Below are 17,257 nucleotides of genomic sequence, written 5' to 3' on the forward strand. Positions count from 1 at the left end.
TAATTAATCATTTATAAAATTTTATGATAATATTTCCCATCACTTAGAGATATTATATTTAATGAATTAATTATTTACTTCAATATAATTTCAACTTATATTATATTTTGGGTTTAAATAAAATTTTAAACTATGTATTTTTATAAATTATGTGTTACCAATTATAAATGTTTCACAAACATACTTGTTTTAACCTATTTTATTAAAACATAAAAATCATACAAAAATAACTATATCCCTATATGTGATTTATAATTTATATCATTCAAATTTGAACACAAATATTTTTAAGAAACTAATTTAATCATTACTTACATATTATACTATTTTAATAGCATACATCATCATAAGATTATTTTACTATTACATCGATTTTTTAGTTTTTAATATTTTGTTACTACCATAAATCTTATAAAAATCCTTTATTTTTTATTATTTAAATAATTAATAAATTTATAATTATTATTAAAAATATATCTAAATATTAAATCTTTTTAAAATTAAATAAAAAAAATAAAAATTCTATCAATAAAAACTAAAATCAAACCGGTTTATAAATATAAACAAAAATTAAAACTGAATATTTTGTTTTCATTAAATTAGTTTATATAAAAAATAGAATCTATTTATTTTAATTTAAACGGCATACACGTTTATTTATAACATCAGACGTTCACATATACATCATCTACAACCATAATGTACATATTTTATCTTGTTGTTGATATCTAAAATATTTTAGACACAATTAAGGATATACCCATGCAAATGGATATATAACTCCAATACCTACTATATGATTTGACAATACAGTGACAAAATGCCTTCGAGATTCTCACGACAAAAATTGAGAAGATAGTGGCAAATATATTCCAAAATTTTCACTATTCTCAAGAGAAATGACACAGAAAACTCCAAGATTCACAAGCTTCTCAATTATCATCTCTATAAATACCATAGAATTCCATGTTTTTGGTATTCCTACTAATGTTTTCTTTTTTATATCATTAATTTATGCTTTTGAAAAAATCGCAATTCTATTAAACTGTTACTAAATTTTATCTCCTCCTATCTTTTGATGTTTCTTCTGATTTTCAGGAATATTTGGGCTGGCCTTGTTCTATGATCCTGATTGTGAAATCTCTTTGATCTATTAATGTATTTCATGATTTTATGTTTAGTCCATCTCTTCTTAGATGATTTCCACGAAGTACGTTTAAATCTTTGTTACAGATGAGATTTAGATATTCAAGGTGTTGGATACTCCTAGTTATATGGCTTTCTGCATGGTAAGCTACCTAGTCTCTAACAAAAGTTAGGACTTGGGGTAATTTGGTAGGATGATGAATTTGTTTAAGAACTTTGGGCTTATGGTTACTTTATTTGTTCTCTTGATTGAATTTACTTATGGTTCTTGATAAGGTTTGTGAATTCTCTTGGTATGGGTTGGTGATTTGGAACAATGCTGGGACGAGAGTAATTAATGCATGCATGGTAATGAATATTTTTAAGAAAGTTATTCAACATTTCTTAGGACCTAAGTTAAGCATGGGTCTCCACATTTTTGTAACCTTGTTAAAACTTAGGGACCATATTTCTGTTGTATAAACTTGAGTTGCAAGTTTTCTTTTCCTTATTTGAGTTATGATTATCTAAAAGATTAGGAAATATGAATTTTGTTAATGATATTCAGATTAGAAAGTTATCTAGTCCTATATACGAAGATGCATAATGTATAATTTGTGATTTGTGAACTTTAGTTTTTGAAATAATATTCTAAAGCTAATAAGAAAAAGTGTTTCTTATATTGATTCTTGCCTTCTATAATTTCTAGAAAAATATCCATCGGCTCAGTTGGTAGAAGCCATCGAAAGAGTTTATCAGGTTGTGTGAGTCGACAGCTCCTTGCATCTATGGAAATGGAATATCGTGCCGTTTGCCAATTAATTATTACTATGTTATATGAAACCCACGCTACAAATAATTATGTCCTTTATAGTAATTTTTGAGATAGTTTCATTTTAACAAAGCAACTTTTATATAATTGTATAATCTAAATTTAATCATTTCATATTATTCTATAAGGAATAACATATATTCATGAATTAAGTATTCTGAGTTTGTTTGCCCAAAAAGAATTTAGAATATTGTTTCAAAAAAAATATTATAGTTTTTTTTTAATATTTGAAAATGCAATTTATAATTAATTTATATGTAACTACATTAACCAGAATTTAAATTGTTAACCAGTTTATTGATCCATTTGACAACATTTTAGTTTATTATAATAATTAATAGTTAAAATGGGCTAACCTAACCTTTTAACCGTTTTTTAGCTATCAATACTTTTTTTATTTCTAAGCGACAAAAGATCATTCTATTATTCATGATTGAGGTGGTCTAGGTAGTCTATGTAACCAGACTGAAATAGAATATCCAACAAAATAAAGAACCATACGAAAAGTTCAAGCGCTTCTAACTAAGTGATCTGCAATTCTATTTTATTCTTGACGAGTATCATATTCTGAAATCTATCTTCAATTCTTCTATGACCTTCAACTCTGTTGAAAAAATTAGCTATATATGCGGTTTCCCTAACATCTTTATCCCGTCTTTGAACTTCATCCCAGAGTATTGACATGTCGAATAGTGCAACATGCTTTCCATTGCCCATTGTAGAAATGATGATTTTCGTCTTTGATTCCTTATACGCATAAGCTGTGTCCTTTCATTGATATATTTCCACATCTTTTCACATCCATTAAAATCAATATAAGGATCTAAGCAGCTGTCAGTATTCATTTTTAATATATTCATGATTAAAAAATATATTTATTTATCCATTTAACCCGTAAAATTTATGCACATTCAACGAAATAACCATTAAAAACTTGCAAACCATAAAACATCAACTTTACAATATCACACCTTATAATCAAATAATATAAATAGGGTAATTCTCTCAAATAGTCATTTTCTAAGTTTTTTTACCAAAAGAACCCCCTTTTTTTTTTGAACAACTGGATAATTCATTAAAAAAGGAAAAAAAAGCCTCAGGCCCAAGAGGTTATAGAATTTTGGATACAAGCTTTTGTTAAAGAGTCCGCAAGTCCATTGTTGTTTCTAGGAGTAAATGAAAAAGTGCAGAAATCAAATAGGGAAGATAGTGATTTGATATCCGAAACAATCTCATAGAGATTCCTCGGTTTGGTAATCGAATTGAGGGTTCTGACGAGCAATTATGAATCTGTTTTGATCCAGATTTTGGAGATGCCAAGATGTTGAGCATGAAGGAGTGCTTCCCTGACTGTTAACCCTTCGGCCATGAGAGCTGAAGAGCCGATCTCTGGAATTGTGATCCACTGGTGACGGGGAGGGAGCTTGAGGGATTGAAGATCCAGGCGAGGCCCGCTAGGTATGTCTCCGCTCTCCAAGCAGCATTGGTGTTGCATGTGGTTGTACCTCGCGGAATTGATTTGAGCGGTGTCCTTGGTTTGTGGTCTCTCTGTGTGCGTGAAGTTGAAGCCTGAGCCAGCGACCATCCTTGTGCTCCTGCCAGGGTTCTGGTGAGCGTTGCTAGGGGGAGAGATTGTCGCTATTCGAAGATCTTTTGGTTTCGCGCAGTCCAGATGTTCCAGCAGATCCAAGAGAAGAGGTTCCCCGTGATTCCACAAGGAGGTAGTGTTATCCAATTAACTGAACCCTGGACTGCGGTAGAGAAGGTTGAGTAGTTGTTTGGGAGGAATTCAGATGTGATTGGTGCTTGTTCCCAGATTTGTTTTGAGAAGTCACAGTGAAGAAAGAGGTGTTCTGTCGTCTCAACTTGGTCGCAATGAATGCAGTTTGAGTTTCGCCTCATTCCTCTTTTGCTTAGGTTATCACCTGTGGGGAGGGCTCCTTTGATTGTTTTCCATAAGAAGAGTTGTAACTTTGGAGATGTCTGAGCATACTAGATGTAGCGTTTCCAATTGAAGGCTCTTTGTGTCGACAGTTCCACTGGAGTGATCATTCGGTCTGCAATGGCTGAAGCGCATCTTGACTTGGCGGAGTAGATCCCGGTTGTAGTTGGATACCAGATGTAAGAACCTTGTACTCATGTTTTACTACTCCTTAGAGATAGTATTTCTTCAATAAAGTCTGGTAGCACATTCATAATTTCCTCCTTGTTCCATTGACAGGATCCTCGTGTGATGAGATCAGAAACATATAAATCTCTCGAGTCTTCTTTCAAAGGGCCGCGAGGGATCATAGCTTGTGTGGTCGAGATCCAAGGATCAAACCAAACTATTGTTTCAGTGCCATCTCCCACGACCTTCCCCAAATGCTTTATAAGAAGATCACGACCCGCCAATATGCCAGTCCAGCCATGTGAGGAGGATTTTGTAGCTTTGACCTTTAAAAGATTGGCATTATGACAGTATTTTCGAAGGAAAACTTGAGAGAGGAGACAGTTTGGGTTGCTTAGCATTTCCCAGGGGATCTTTGCCAAGAGAGCAACATTGAAACTTTAAATATCCTTGAAGCCGAGACCACCCATACTTTTTGGCAGTGTAAGTTTTTGCCACGCTAACCAGCACATCTTTCTTGTTCCATCATTTGCATCCCACCAAAAACGTGTGAGAGCTGATTGTATACGTTTACACAGGCTGACTGGAAGTTCGAAACAGGTCATGGCAAATGTTGGGATGGATGATAGCACAGCTTGGATCATGGTCATCTTACCAGCTGTGGTGAGTTGTTTTTGTTGCATAGCTTGCGGCTCTCACAATGATCTTATCCACAATAGAGGTGAAGAGATCATGTTTCTTACGTCCGAAGTGTTCAGGTAACCCCAAGTACTTACCTACAATACCTTCTTTACTTATTCCCAGTGTTTGTTTAACTCTCTCACGAGTTGCAATGTTTGTTTTAGCAGAGAAGGAGATGGAGGATTTCTCTGGATGGATCATTTGGGCCTGAAGCGTCTTCGTACTCTCTCAGAATCTTCAATAGAGTGGAGCAGCTCTTGCTGTCTGTTCGGATGAAAAACATGGTGTCATCGACCAACAGTAAGTGATTAATTCGTGGACTGTTTGTTGCAACTTTAACACCAGGTAGATTTCCATTATTTTGAGCCTCTAAGCATAGACCTGATAGCACTTTGCTGCACAGGATGAAGATATAGGGAGAGATAGGATCTGTTAGGGGATTTTTGTGTAGGCTCTTTGTGAATACTACAGAACGATGGATAGGCTGGTAAACCGGGTGAATTTGTATGTGTTTCGTGAGGATTTAAAGAGAATGATAAAGAAATAGGCTTGAAGAGACGTATTATTGATCAGGCAAACAAGAACAAGGGCGGTTACAATGATCTTTTAATAAACCCTAGTTCTAGCTCTCTAATTCTAGTCTCTAAGCCTTGGAGAAGTCGATCCCTTGCGTTAGGGTTTTAGTAGCTCTTATTGAAGGTCTTGTAGCCATATGGCTTGTTTAGCCGCTTCAGTGGCCGCCATAAGTTCAGCCTCACAAGATGATAGTGCAACTATCTCTTGTTTACATGAACACCACGATATTGGACTTGTATTGAGGTAAAATACATGTCATGTAGTGCTCTTACCATCATCGCCATCAACATTGTGAGAGCTATCACTCAACCCCCACCAGCTCTAAACTCGTTGCTTGCGTGAACATGAGCCCAAGAGATGTTGTTCCACGTAAATAATGCAATACCTGCTAAGCAGCACCATGAGATTCATTGGGGATCTTGCATATATCTACTTAACACCCCGACACTAAAACTCACATCAGGTCGAGTGTGAACTAAATCTCCCAGACATCCCACACTTCTCCTATACGCATTCGCATCTATACTCTTTTCTTCGGCTGACTTTGATAACTTAACGTTCGAATCCATGGGAGTGTGGGTTGGATTGCACACACTCATTCCAGTTTCTTCAAGTATCTTCTCTGTATACCGTTCTTGTTTCAACATAATACCATCTCGATGTTGAAGAACTTTGATGCCCAGATAATATGTAAGCTTGCCAAGATCTCTCATCTCGAACTTTGTTGCCATCTCCTACTTAAACTTGAGTATTAACTGCAACGAAGTCCCCGTGACCAGCACATCGTCGACATACACCACCACCAAGAGAATTCCACCTTTTGCCTCTTTTCTATATAAAGGGGGATCTTTAGAACACTTTTTAAACTTGAATTCAAGGAGAATCTTGTTTAACTTAGTGTTCCAAGCTTTGGGAGCTTGTTTTAAACCCGTAGAAAGCCTTCTTTAGTTTGTAAACCTTCCCTTCTTTGCCGGTGACTTCAAAACCTTCTGGTTGTTCCACAAACACTTCTTCTTTCAACTCTCCATGCAAGAATGCGATTTTTACATCCAGGGGATGTACTCCCATCCCTTTGAAGCTGCTAGTGCTATAACCAATCGAATTGTCTCAATACGTGCCACTAGTGCGAAGACTTCGTCATAATCAATCTCATGCCTTTGAACGTAACCCTTTGCCACCAAACGTGCTTTGTATTTGCTGATGCTTCCATCCGCGTTTCTTTTAATCTTAAACACCCACTTTAAGCCAATAGGTTTCATCCCTACAGGAATGTCAATGAGTTCCCACGTGTTGTTCTTCTCTATAGAGAATATTTAATATTTGCAAGCATCGACCCATACCTTTAGTTCCTTAGCTTCGGTGCAATCCAACTGTTCGTTGTTTATAATCATTAGAAAATGTTCTCCTTCAATCTCTGCGATGATGATGTAGTCATCTTGTTCGTGAGTCATTAAGTTTGTGCTGAGATCGTGAAACTATATTTGGTATCAGAACCAGGATCACAATAAGTGATGTTAAAGAAGAAGCCGAGTTGAACACGAAGGAATCCGGATCTTCCTCGATCAAGTTTCCAGTGCTAAATTCTACAGACTATATTGTGTGGGCTATGATAATGAAGAATTCCCTCAAGGTCAACAAAATCTGGGAATCTACTGATCCAGGGAACAAAATCGAAGAGAAACAATATAGCTATTGCTCTGATTTTCCAATCAATACCAGAGGCATTGACCTTGCAGGTCAGGGATCTTGACACGGCAAAGGCGGTATGGGATGCAATTAAGGCAAGACACGTTGGAGCTGAGAGAGTAAGAGAAGAAAGATTGCACACTCATGCAAGAGTTTGATCTACTCAAGATGAGGGAAGAAGACACGATCGACACATTCGTTGGGAGACTCTCTGAAATTTCATCAAAATCGTCCTCTCTAGGAGAAGTCATTGAAGAAACTAAAATTGTGAAGAAATTTTTTAAAGAGTCTTCCAAGAAAGAAATACATACATATTGTCGTGTCGTTGGAGCAAGTTTTGAAGCTTAACACTATGAGCTTTGAAGATATTGTGAGAAGATTGAGGGCCTGTGAGGAGAGAATATGTATATAAGAAGAACAGCAACAAGATGACTCCGGAAAGTTGATGTATCCTAACTCTGAAACGCAACAAGATGGCTACGGGAGTTACAGCACTAACAGAGATAGAGGGCGAGGAGGTCGCTCTACATGGAGAGGAAGAGGCCGTAGCAGGTTTGGAAACTTCCAAGCCCAACGAGATGCGTATAAACAAGGTCAAGGTCTGGTACGAGACACTTCTCACATCGCATGCTTTCGATGTGATAAATTTGGTCATTATACATCAGAATGTCCAGATAGATTGCTCAAGCTTCAAGAAACAGTCGAAAAGAAGACCAAAGATACACAGGAAGCTGATGAATTTATGATGCATGAGGTAGTCTATCTCAATGAAAAGAAGGTGTATCCAAGTGTTTTCGATACAGATCTTGACACATCAAATATTTGATATCTTGACAATAGAGCCAGCAACCATATGAGTGGAAGTCGAATGTTCTAAGTGAAGCTTGACGAGTCAATCACCGGAAAATGAGGTTTGGAGATGATTCCCGCATTGATATGAAGGAAAAAGGCTCGATCAAGTTTGTATTCAAAGGAGGTGAGAAAAGGATCTTGCACAATGTGTATTACATACTAGGATTGAAGAGTAATATAGTTTGTTTGGGCCAAGCCACCGAGGTAGGATGTGAAGTACGGATGAAAGATGATCTTCTAATGTTATACGATCGTTTCGGTACTCTGATGGTTAAAACTACTCGGTCGAGGAACAGACTTTACAAGATCACTCTGCACATCGAGAATCACGAATGCTTGCAAATCACGTCATCGAATGAAACCTTCAAGTGGCATGCACGGCTCGGCCATATGAACACTGAGACGATAAAAAAGATGATCAGCAAGGAACTTGTAACTGGCATACCAACCATTGTCACCGATAAAGAAACATGTATGTCATGCATGCTTGGAAAACAAACGAGAAAGCCATTCCCACAAGCTACTACATACCGAGCCTCTCGTGCTCTTGAGCTCGTTCACGGTGATCCCTGCGGACCCATCACACCATCTACACCGGCACATAAGAGATACGTATTTGTGCTTATCGATGATCATTCACGTTACATGTGGACCATACTGTTGAAAGAAAAGAGTGAAGCTTTTGATAAATTTCGACGGTTTAAGATGTTAGCTGAGAAAGAAACAACATCGACATTGAAGACTTTTAGGTCAGGCAGAGGTGGGGAATTCATGTCACGAGAATTTCAAATATTTTGTGACGAAACCGGTGTTAACAAACACACGACAGCACCATATTCTTCTCAGCAGAATGGTGTTGTTGAAAGACGTAATCGAACGCTTCTCGAGATGACCAGGAATATTTTGAAGCATAAAAACGTACCGAATGAACTTTGGGATGAAGCTGTGAGACACAGAATTACGACAAGATCTTTGGTCGGGAGGACACAGTATGAGGTCCTATGAAGCAAGAAACCAGACCTCTCACATCTGAGAATCTTCGGGTGCATCTGCTATGCCAAGACACACACAGTAGGAAGAAAGAAACTCGACGACAGGTCCAAGCTCTTAGTTCACTTGGGGACTGATCCCTGTTCGAAAGCCTACCGGCTACTCGAACCAGTCAGCAAAAGGATAGTAGTTAGTCTTGATGTTGTACTCGACGAAGACAAAGGCTGTAACTAGAACAAAGATATGACGACCCAGGATGTAGATGGTGGGAGTTTTGTGATCAATATGAGATCAGTAATTGAAGGCACTGAAACTCAAGAAGGTCAGAACGAGACTGATATAGGCGATGATGTTCATGAAATAACTAATGATGAAGAGAATGATAACCATAGCCACCATGAAGAAGATCAACCAAGACGATCCTCCAGAACATGTCTCTGATATCAAATATAATTTCACGATCTCAGCACAAACTTAATGACTCACGAACAAGAACTGTGTTAATAAGTATAACTCTCTTATTTATCTTTTAAAGGAAATAGTGCTCAAAAACCTTAAGCTCTCAAATCACTCACACAAATCACAATATGCAAACATCATATGCATCTTCTTATATAAGACTAGAAAACTCCTAATCCTATTAGTAATAACACTTTTCATTACTTCCTAATTCTTTTAGATTGCCATAACTCGATAGGATTATGATAGCTTGTTTCTCAAGCTAACTTCGAACTCACTCCAACAATTTGGTGTACTATTTTTCTCGGTTTGGTTGTTGATAAACGAGAGGTCTTGCTTTTACTCTACTGCAGTATGAGTATGAGTTTAGAGATGAATCGTCATGACATTTGGCTGTCCATCTACTATGACACACACCGCATGACATTTACTACTCTAGTAGATAATTCCTACCACCAAGGGCTTCAGGAGCCTTATCACCATGTAAAGTATTTAGATTTATGATTGCATTTTAGGCAGGAGCAAGGGTTTTAGGCGCCATATTCCTATTCTTTATATTATAAGGGTATTCTATTCCTTATATATAAGGGCATTAGACTTCTTAAGTCCATGAAGTGTAGTGGTCTCAGATTCTTTTCTCATTCTAGTGGTGGTAGGTTCGAAGCCATACAGATTATTTTATTTTACTCCCCTCTTTTGATACTGATAATAAATGAAACTTATACGACTGCGTTTCGAAACAGGTTAGCTTATTCCCTTTTAACAGATTTTTTTTATTATTATATGGAGTATTATATTAAATGAAGTGTAAAATAAAAACCTAATGATCATTTATTCATTCTAACAATTTGATTTTTCTTTCATCTTAGTCGTTTAAAAAAAAATTATGTCCTTAACTTTTTATTGATTGTCGCATTTTTTTAATTTTTATTGTAAGTTTTCTTATCCTTCTTCTCTATTTTTGTAATTTTTATAATCTGTTTTACAAAAATCAAAATATAAACAAACATAAAATTAACCTAAATAAGTTAATTTTATGTAAAAATTTGAAAATTTAATAGTATTTTGCAAATTTAACTTAATGTTAATGTGATTTGGATGGGTTAGTCCTTTAAAAATATTGTGAATGGATGGTAGAGAAAAAAAAAGAATTTCATAAATAATATGTAGAAGTTTTTTTTTGGAAAGCGATAAATTTTTAGTATTAATTTATATTTTGATTACATAAATAAAAACGGAAATAAAATATTAATAACATGTATAAAGATTTGTGCACTTTGGCGCCAGTTACGTCCAAACCGGCACTGACTCTACGTAGGGTTGTCAATTTACTAGTGAATTTTTCAAAATGAAAGTGATAAAAATAAATAATGGTACAATGAAAGTGGTAAACACGAAATTCTCTCTATCAAATATTTTATGCACTCGCTATTAAAAAAAATGCTAAGCGAATGTAGTAACACTAATATCTAAATATAACTGCTTTGTTCTTTCTTTCTAACACATTTTAAATGGAAAATACTAAAAGGGCTAAAATAAAGTATATGAAGAAACTATAAACACAAGCAGCACCGACTCAAATTATTTACGGGCCTTGTTCAAAACCATATTAGTTTAACGAGATAATATAGTAGTTTTAAAAGTTTATAACTGTTTATAACTATATATATGTGATGTCTCTTTTAAAATTATAAGCTTTAACTTTAGTAATATACCTAAAAATTCTAAAGGCTTCGAACACAGTATATTTATCTTCAAAAATTTCTTCTTTTTTTAAGTTTTAAAATTGGACCATGTTCGACCGCTCCACTTATTTATGTTATTAGACGTCCTGAACTCAAGTACCGAAATAACTGGAACATATTTTCTCAAGAAACCCACGAAGTGGAGAATGCAACAGTTGATCCAAAAAAAAAGAATACAGCGATGTGTTAACAGAAGATTCCACTAACAAAAGCCAAACTGCTGTTGATGTTAACAGAGCAACCTTTGTTTCTTTTTGGTTCGATGCAGAATACATTTAATAATCAATCTTGCTAGACTAGTAAAGAGTCAAATAATCATAACCAATAAAGCTGAGGCTCTTACAAGATTTAAGTAACAATATGCAAAAGCCTAGAGGACGGAGTCTCCACAAAATGCTTTTTGCTTTTTAACTATCTAATCTGAATAGTAAATTGAAAGCCAATCAAACATATTATCATTCTGCTTCACCTCAGAGAATAAACATAACTCCTCTTTTTGGCTCCTTCCTTGGTAAGCCCGACTAAATACGACATCTATGCTTGTAGAGGGTGGTTTTGAAGATATACCAAGCCTCAGTGATAAATCGCAGAGCCTCTATGTTGCTTCTTCCAGGACCTTTATACCAATAGGCATGCCAACAATTATATGTGTTTCACTTCAGGGACTCTTAAAGACATGTCCACCTGATCATTACCTCCATAATACAAAGGATAGACCGAACTCAAGTTGATTGGAGCTGGAGCACTGCTAGTTTTTTAGCCAATGGCTTTTGCTGCATCTGCATGGATTCATGTAGAAACGGGTAACTGCGAGGAGGATCAGCTAGGCGACTGTTGCTATTGTCAAGAACATCCACTGGGATTGCAGCTTGAGCGGCATTAATGAACATGCTGATAGATATTCATAACTGTTTTTTTACCAAAAAAAAAAAAAAATTCATAACTGTATTGCAGCTTATTAACGGATGCAGAAACCAGCTAGTTAGGACATCTCCAATTTATCTCTTTTTTTTTCAATATGAAGTAAACTCAAAATGTGTTTGTATATTATTTCAATGGTTTTCTTCATACCCCCAGCCCCCAATTTTTTTTTCAAGTATATTATATTATTACAACTTTTTAGTAATTCCAAAATGCTTATTATTTTATAAAACTTACAAATTTTACCAAAATAGAATTTTATTTGAACTAAATCTTAATTATATACATAAGTTCAGTTTCTTAAAAAGATATAATGTTTTATATTAACTTATAATTACATTAAATATTAAATATTTTTAGATAAAAAAATTACATAAAAGTTTAAGAACTAAATAATTTTTAAAAAAAACTTAAACATAAAAAAACTTAATAAGGGAACACCATTCACACTCATTTTTTTTCTCTCAAAATAGTGCAACATTGTAGAAGGTTTCCCTTTTGTTTTTTATGTTTTCCTTTAGAATGAGGAACCATTGGGGATAGATTAATTTATAAACTCATATTTGGTGAAATATTTCTCTTTGCTTCCCCCCATTTTCTTGATACATATGCTGATATCATGAAGGAGTAGGTAGATCAATAAATTTTAAAATAAACTATATGCAAACTATAAAGATTTAGAAATGATCTTTTTGATGTTTACTTATTTGATTATTTCATATTTAAATTTTTTTTATAACAGTATTGCAAGAATAGATGATATTCATTAATAACTAATGACAAAATAAATAGCATATAAAAATATAAACCATTAATGATATCAAACAAAGTACAAAACAACAATGTAAATTACATGTTTACCACTTTCATGGTATCACTTTTCATTTTTACAACCACTAATGAGACATTTTCAAAATACCTTCTTTATTAAGTGGCAAAAGACGCTTATGCCCTTGTTATTTATATATATAATAAATCATTATTTAAATAAAAATAAATAAAAAAATAAAAAAATAAAAAAAATAAAAAAAAGTAAATTTCTTTTAATGTTTTCGAATTATACATTTTCAAATTTGAACTTTTTTATCAAAATGTTTTTTTTTTGAATTTTTTTTCTAATTTTTTTAAATATTTTTTTAAAATTTCTTTTTGAAAAACGAAAATTATGTTTGAAACTATTTTTTAAATATTTTTAAATATTTTTTAAGTATTTATATATTTATTAAAATCATAAATTTCACATTCCAAAAACCATACCCCATCCCTCAACTCTAAACCCTAAGTCTAGATTAGTTAACCCTACGAGTATAATTGTATTTTACACTTTATTAGAAATGAGGATAAAAGTGGTTAGTGTAAACATGAAAAGTGATACTATGAATGAAGTATTTGTGGTAATTAATTACACAATATATAATATCAAATTGCAAACAATATATAATTTCTAGTTTCTTAAAACAGTATATATAATTGTTTTACCATATAATCAAATACAAACAATTTACAATAAAAAGAGGGATACGTGCGTCCAATTCTAGTTAACTATTGGAAACTATTGTGAAAGAATTCTTCAACAAAGTACATAAAGTAGTAGGTTCGAAAGCTCATACATGATATTTTTTTTCAAAGCTCATACATGATATTTTTTTCCTGTTACTTTTTTCCCTAGATTTCTAATCTTTTTTTTTTTTTTTTTTGGTCGTCAACCCATTTTAAGCTAGATCAAATGGAAAATAGACGAGCCGATTCTCCGAGGAGTATCTCCATCTACTCGGGTCTGATCTATATGGGAGAAAATATAGTTTTTGATCTTTGCCTCCTTTGCTAACGTGTCTGCTCGACCATTCCGACTCCGAGGAATATGAGATAGACTCACATCCTCGAAGTCCTCCTGTAGCCTCTGGAACGCCTCAATCTCTGACGTGAAGGCTGGCCAATCCATCGGATTTGTAGTCATTTCCACTAAGTCCGAGCAGTCCGTCTCAAATCGTACCGAGGTTATCCTTTTATCTCTCATACAAGAGGCTGTCCAAAGTAAACCTTTCATTTCAGCATGCAAAGATGAGAGGCTCCTGTGACACGCCCGTAATCCGAAATCTTTTGAGCCCATTTGATCCTTAAGACTCTTAGATTTCTAATCAGACCATCTTCAATGGTTTCCCTTATTTTTTCTCTCAAAATGAAGTAAACTTAAGATGAGTTTGTGATTTGCTCCAATGGTTCCCTTCATTTTCTTTCTCAATTCTTATTATATTTATTTTTAACTTCTTATTTATTGCAGATAACACCTTTATTTTATAAAATTTTAGATTATACTTACTTATTTTTTAATTCTAAACCAAACTTCAACTTATAAAAAAGCAAATATATATTACATTAATAAAATTACATAATAATATACAAAGTAATTGTAGAATTTTACTTAAACAGTACTATTACTATAATTTTTCCCACAATGATCAGTCAACGCATTTCAAAGAGAGAAATGAGCTTCTTTATCCTTGTTTTGTCTAAACCGACTCAAAAACTTTTGGAATCGGGTAGTTTGATCTTCAGCTATTTCAACTTCTGGAGCTGAAACTTCTCTTCCAACTACAATTGGTGCATCGAGATCAAGCTCATCTTTAATTATCATGTTGTGTAAAATTACACAAGTAAACATTATGTCATGAATCACATCTTTTTAGTGTTAATATTTTGTTTACGCAAAAAATAAAAATTGTCAAAAAATAAATAACCATTGTGTAAATAAAAAAAGCTTGACATCAAAATGAGATTGCAAATAATATTCTCTCAAATCTGAAGGACTACTGTTCACATACTCATTTTTTCCTTTCAAAATGATGTACCATTAAAAATAAATCTTTCTTTTTTTAATGTTTTCTCTTATTTTGATGCACTATTGGAGATGCTCTTGGTGCATTTACTAATTGTAGGATCAACCGCGAGATAACCATATAGCTGTGAGTCTAACACAAATACATCATTGGGAATCTTCTAGACTATGCAAGTAATCATGGCAGTCATATGTATAGTGAAACATAGAGTAAGTAGCCACCATATATGGAGAGACTAAGCCGAGCGGGCAACGCAAAGTGTTTACAGAGATTGCAGTAACAAAGGGCCGAAGTGGTGAAAAATACTTTTCATCTGCATTGACTATTGATGTTAACAGAGCAAACTCAGTTTCTGTTTTGTTCGATGCAGAGAAGATTTAATAATCGATGTTGCTAGACTAGTAGAGTCAACAATATTAACCAATAAACCTGAGGCTTTTACAAGATTTGAGTAACACTAAGCAAATCCTAGAGGAGGGAGTCTCCACAAGATCGACTATGTGTGTAATATAAGTCTTAATTTGAAAACCAATCAAACATATCATCTTTTTTCTTCACCTGAGAGAATAAACATAACTCTTGTTGGTGCCTTCCTCGGTAAGCTCGACTAGAGCCGGCATCTATTCTTGTAGAGGGTGGTTGTTCTGAAGACATACCAAGCCTCAGTGATAAATCGCAGAGCCTCTCTGTTGCTTCTTCCGGGGCCTTTATACCAATAGGCATGCCAATGATTATGGGGGTTTCAGGGACTCTTAAAGACATGTCCACTTGATCATTACCTCCGTAATACAAAGGATAGACTGAACCCAAGTTGACTGGAGCTGGAGATGGAGCAGTGGTAGTCCCTAGTTTTCTAGCCAATGGCTTTTGCTGCATCGGCACGGATTCATGTAGAAACGGGTAACCGCGAGGAGGAGGAGGAGGAGGAGCAACACGGCTGTCGCTGTTATCAGAAACGTCCACCGGGATGGCCGCTTGAACAGTATGGCTTGGTTTGGTCGATCTTTGAGCTTGATGATGATAATCATGATGGTATTGGGGGTCATTAGCGGAAGCAGAAACCGGTTGTTGGATCTTTGGAGCGAGGTAAGTCCTTATATTACTATGTCGTTGGCTTCTAGAAGCTCTTACAGCAATACACCCAAGGTTAAGAGCAGCTGACAGCAGCCAAGAAAAAAAAAACAGCACAATTAAACACACGATAAAACAGTAGAAACCAAAAGAAACAAGGTTACCTTCAACACAAGGAGGCAAAAGAGGGCCAGTTTCAGTGGTTTCATCTCGTCTAATAATGGTGTCAATAGCATCATTGACTCTATTCCACATAGTATCAGCATCCGTATACTCTTCCTAATGGGAATCACAAATCCAAACTCAGTGTGAAGCACATATAAAAGAGAGGCAAGTTTTTTTTGGTTTATACACAGTTTTCCCAAAGGTTTCCCAGGCCCAAGGGACTAATCTGTGTGGCTGCGGCCCGAATGTGAAATCCGCACTGGCCGGGCATCGAACCCAAGGTGGCCGTACTCACAGCTGTGAGCCCTTTACCACCAGAGCTAGACGCCCGGTTAAAAGAGAGGAAAGTTGGTGAAAAGAAGGACCTCGGAGTTGGCTTTAGAGTACATGATTTCCTCGGCTTTCAAGACAACAACAGGCAACTTCTCCTGCCACTCTTTGTTCTTCCTCGTACCCGCACTGTGAGCTTCCATGGCGAGTCTGAATTATCCAAAACCCCAATTTTCAAAAACCCTAAAAAGAGTTTAGTAATCGAGAAAGGTGAGAGAGAGAGAGAGAGAGAAACCTGAAGATCTGGCGGATGATGGAACCTCGAATAGGTTGGTGACGATCGCTATGCCAAGCTCGTTTCACGCACTCGTAAGGTCTAGCACCTGGCCGAGGCATCTTCAGAGCCTAGGGAGATGGAGAAGCTTTAGAATCGTGTTAACCGATCCACGGTCTACACAGGGGGAGAAGCTGAAATAGATCTGAAATATGAGCTCATAGCCTTACGTCGCGGGATTCTCCGTTGTCACTGCCTCTCCATCGTTCGTCTCCCTCACAGCTGCTCCTTCTGGAAATGATTTCGGGACCAATTCTCTAAAAACGAAATGAAACGAACCGGTTCTCTGAGTTTACAATTATGCCCCTCATCATATAAGGTGTCCAGTGTCCTTTCTATATAAGGCAAGCGGTGCTGGGTTTGAAAACAAATCAAATTTCAATAACCACAAGATCATATGAATTTTTTTTTTTTTTTGATAAAACTCACTAGTATTAAATGAAAAAGGTGAATCACAAAAGTTGTAAACCATTCTGTTAGAAGCTTTCTCTCTCGTTTCTGTTCTCTCTAAAATCTTTTACAGAGAAAAGAGAAATCTTTCGTTTTTGTTTGCTTGCCGGTTCTCTCCGGCCACGACTCCCGTCTATCAGACTCTTAACTCTG

The 17,257-nt window shown here is 35.3% G+C and overlaps 1 protein-coding gene across 2 annotated transcripts; it reads right to left on the bottom strand.

Moving 5' to 3' along the window:
* Nucleotides 1-15,110: 15,110 nt before the first annotated feature.
* Nucleotides 15,111-16,970, bottom strand: LOC103828677. 2 transcript variants are annotated; one of them, XM_009104302.3, is made up of 5 exons: nt 16,825-16,970; nt 16,616-16,725; nt 16,416-16,530; nt 16,050-16,164; nt 15,111-15,971 (listed from the first exon to the last, which is right to left on the bottom strand). In XM_009104302.3, exons 2-5 carry the CDS (start codon nt 16,714-16,716, stop codon nt 15,331-15,333), a joined length of 972 nt encoding a protein of 323 aa, XP_009102550.1. In that variant the 5' UTR covers nt 16,717-16,725; nt 16,825-16,970; the 3' UTR covers nt 15,111-15,330. The 2 variants fall into 2 exon arrangements, with proteins under 2 accessions (XP_009102550.1, XP_009102549.1); XM_009104301.3 differs by having other exon boundaries at nt 16,616-16,953.
* Nucleotides 16,971-17,257: the final 287 nt, after the last annotated feature.

This window comes from Brassica rapa, chromosome A07 (genome assembly GCF_000309985.2).
Source record: "Brassica rapa cultivar Chiifu-401-42 chromosome A07, CAAS_Brap_v3.01, whole genome shotgun sequence".
Taxonomy (NCBI): Eukaryota; Viridiplantae; Streptophyta; class Magnoliopsida; order Brassicales; family Brassicaceae; genus Brassica; species Brassica rapa.

Excerpts from the sequence above, each read along its gene's own strand:
- LOC103828677 (XM_009104302.3), bottom strand. The coding sequence starts at position 16,716 with ATGCCTCGGCCAGGTGCTAGACCTTACGAGTGCGTGAAACGAGCTTGG. Across the intron at positions 16,165-16,415 it reads ACTCTAAAGCCAACTCCGAG|GAAGAGTATACGGATGCTGA; the intron begins GTCCTTCTTTTC and ends GATTCCCATTAG. Across the intron at positions 15,972-16,049 it reads TTTGCCTCCTTGTGTTGAAG|CTGCTCTTAACCTTGGGTGT; the intron begins GTAACCTTGTTT and ends GGCTGCTGTCAG.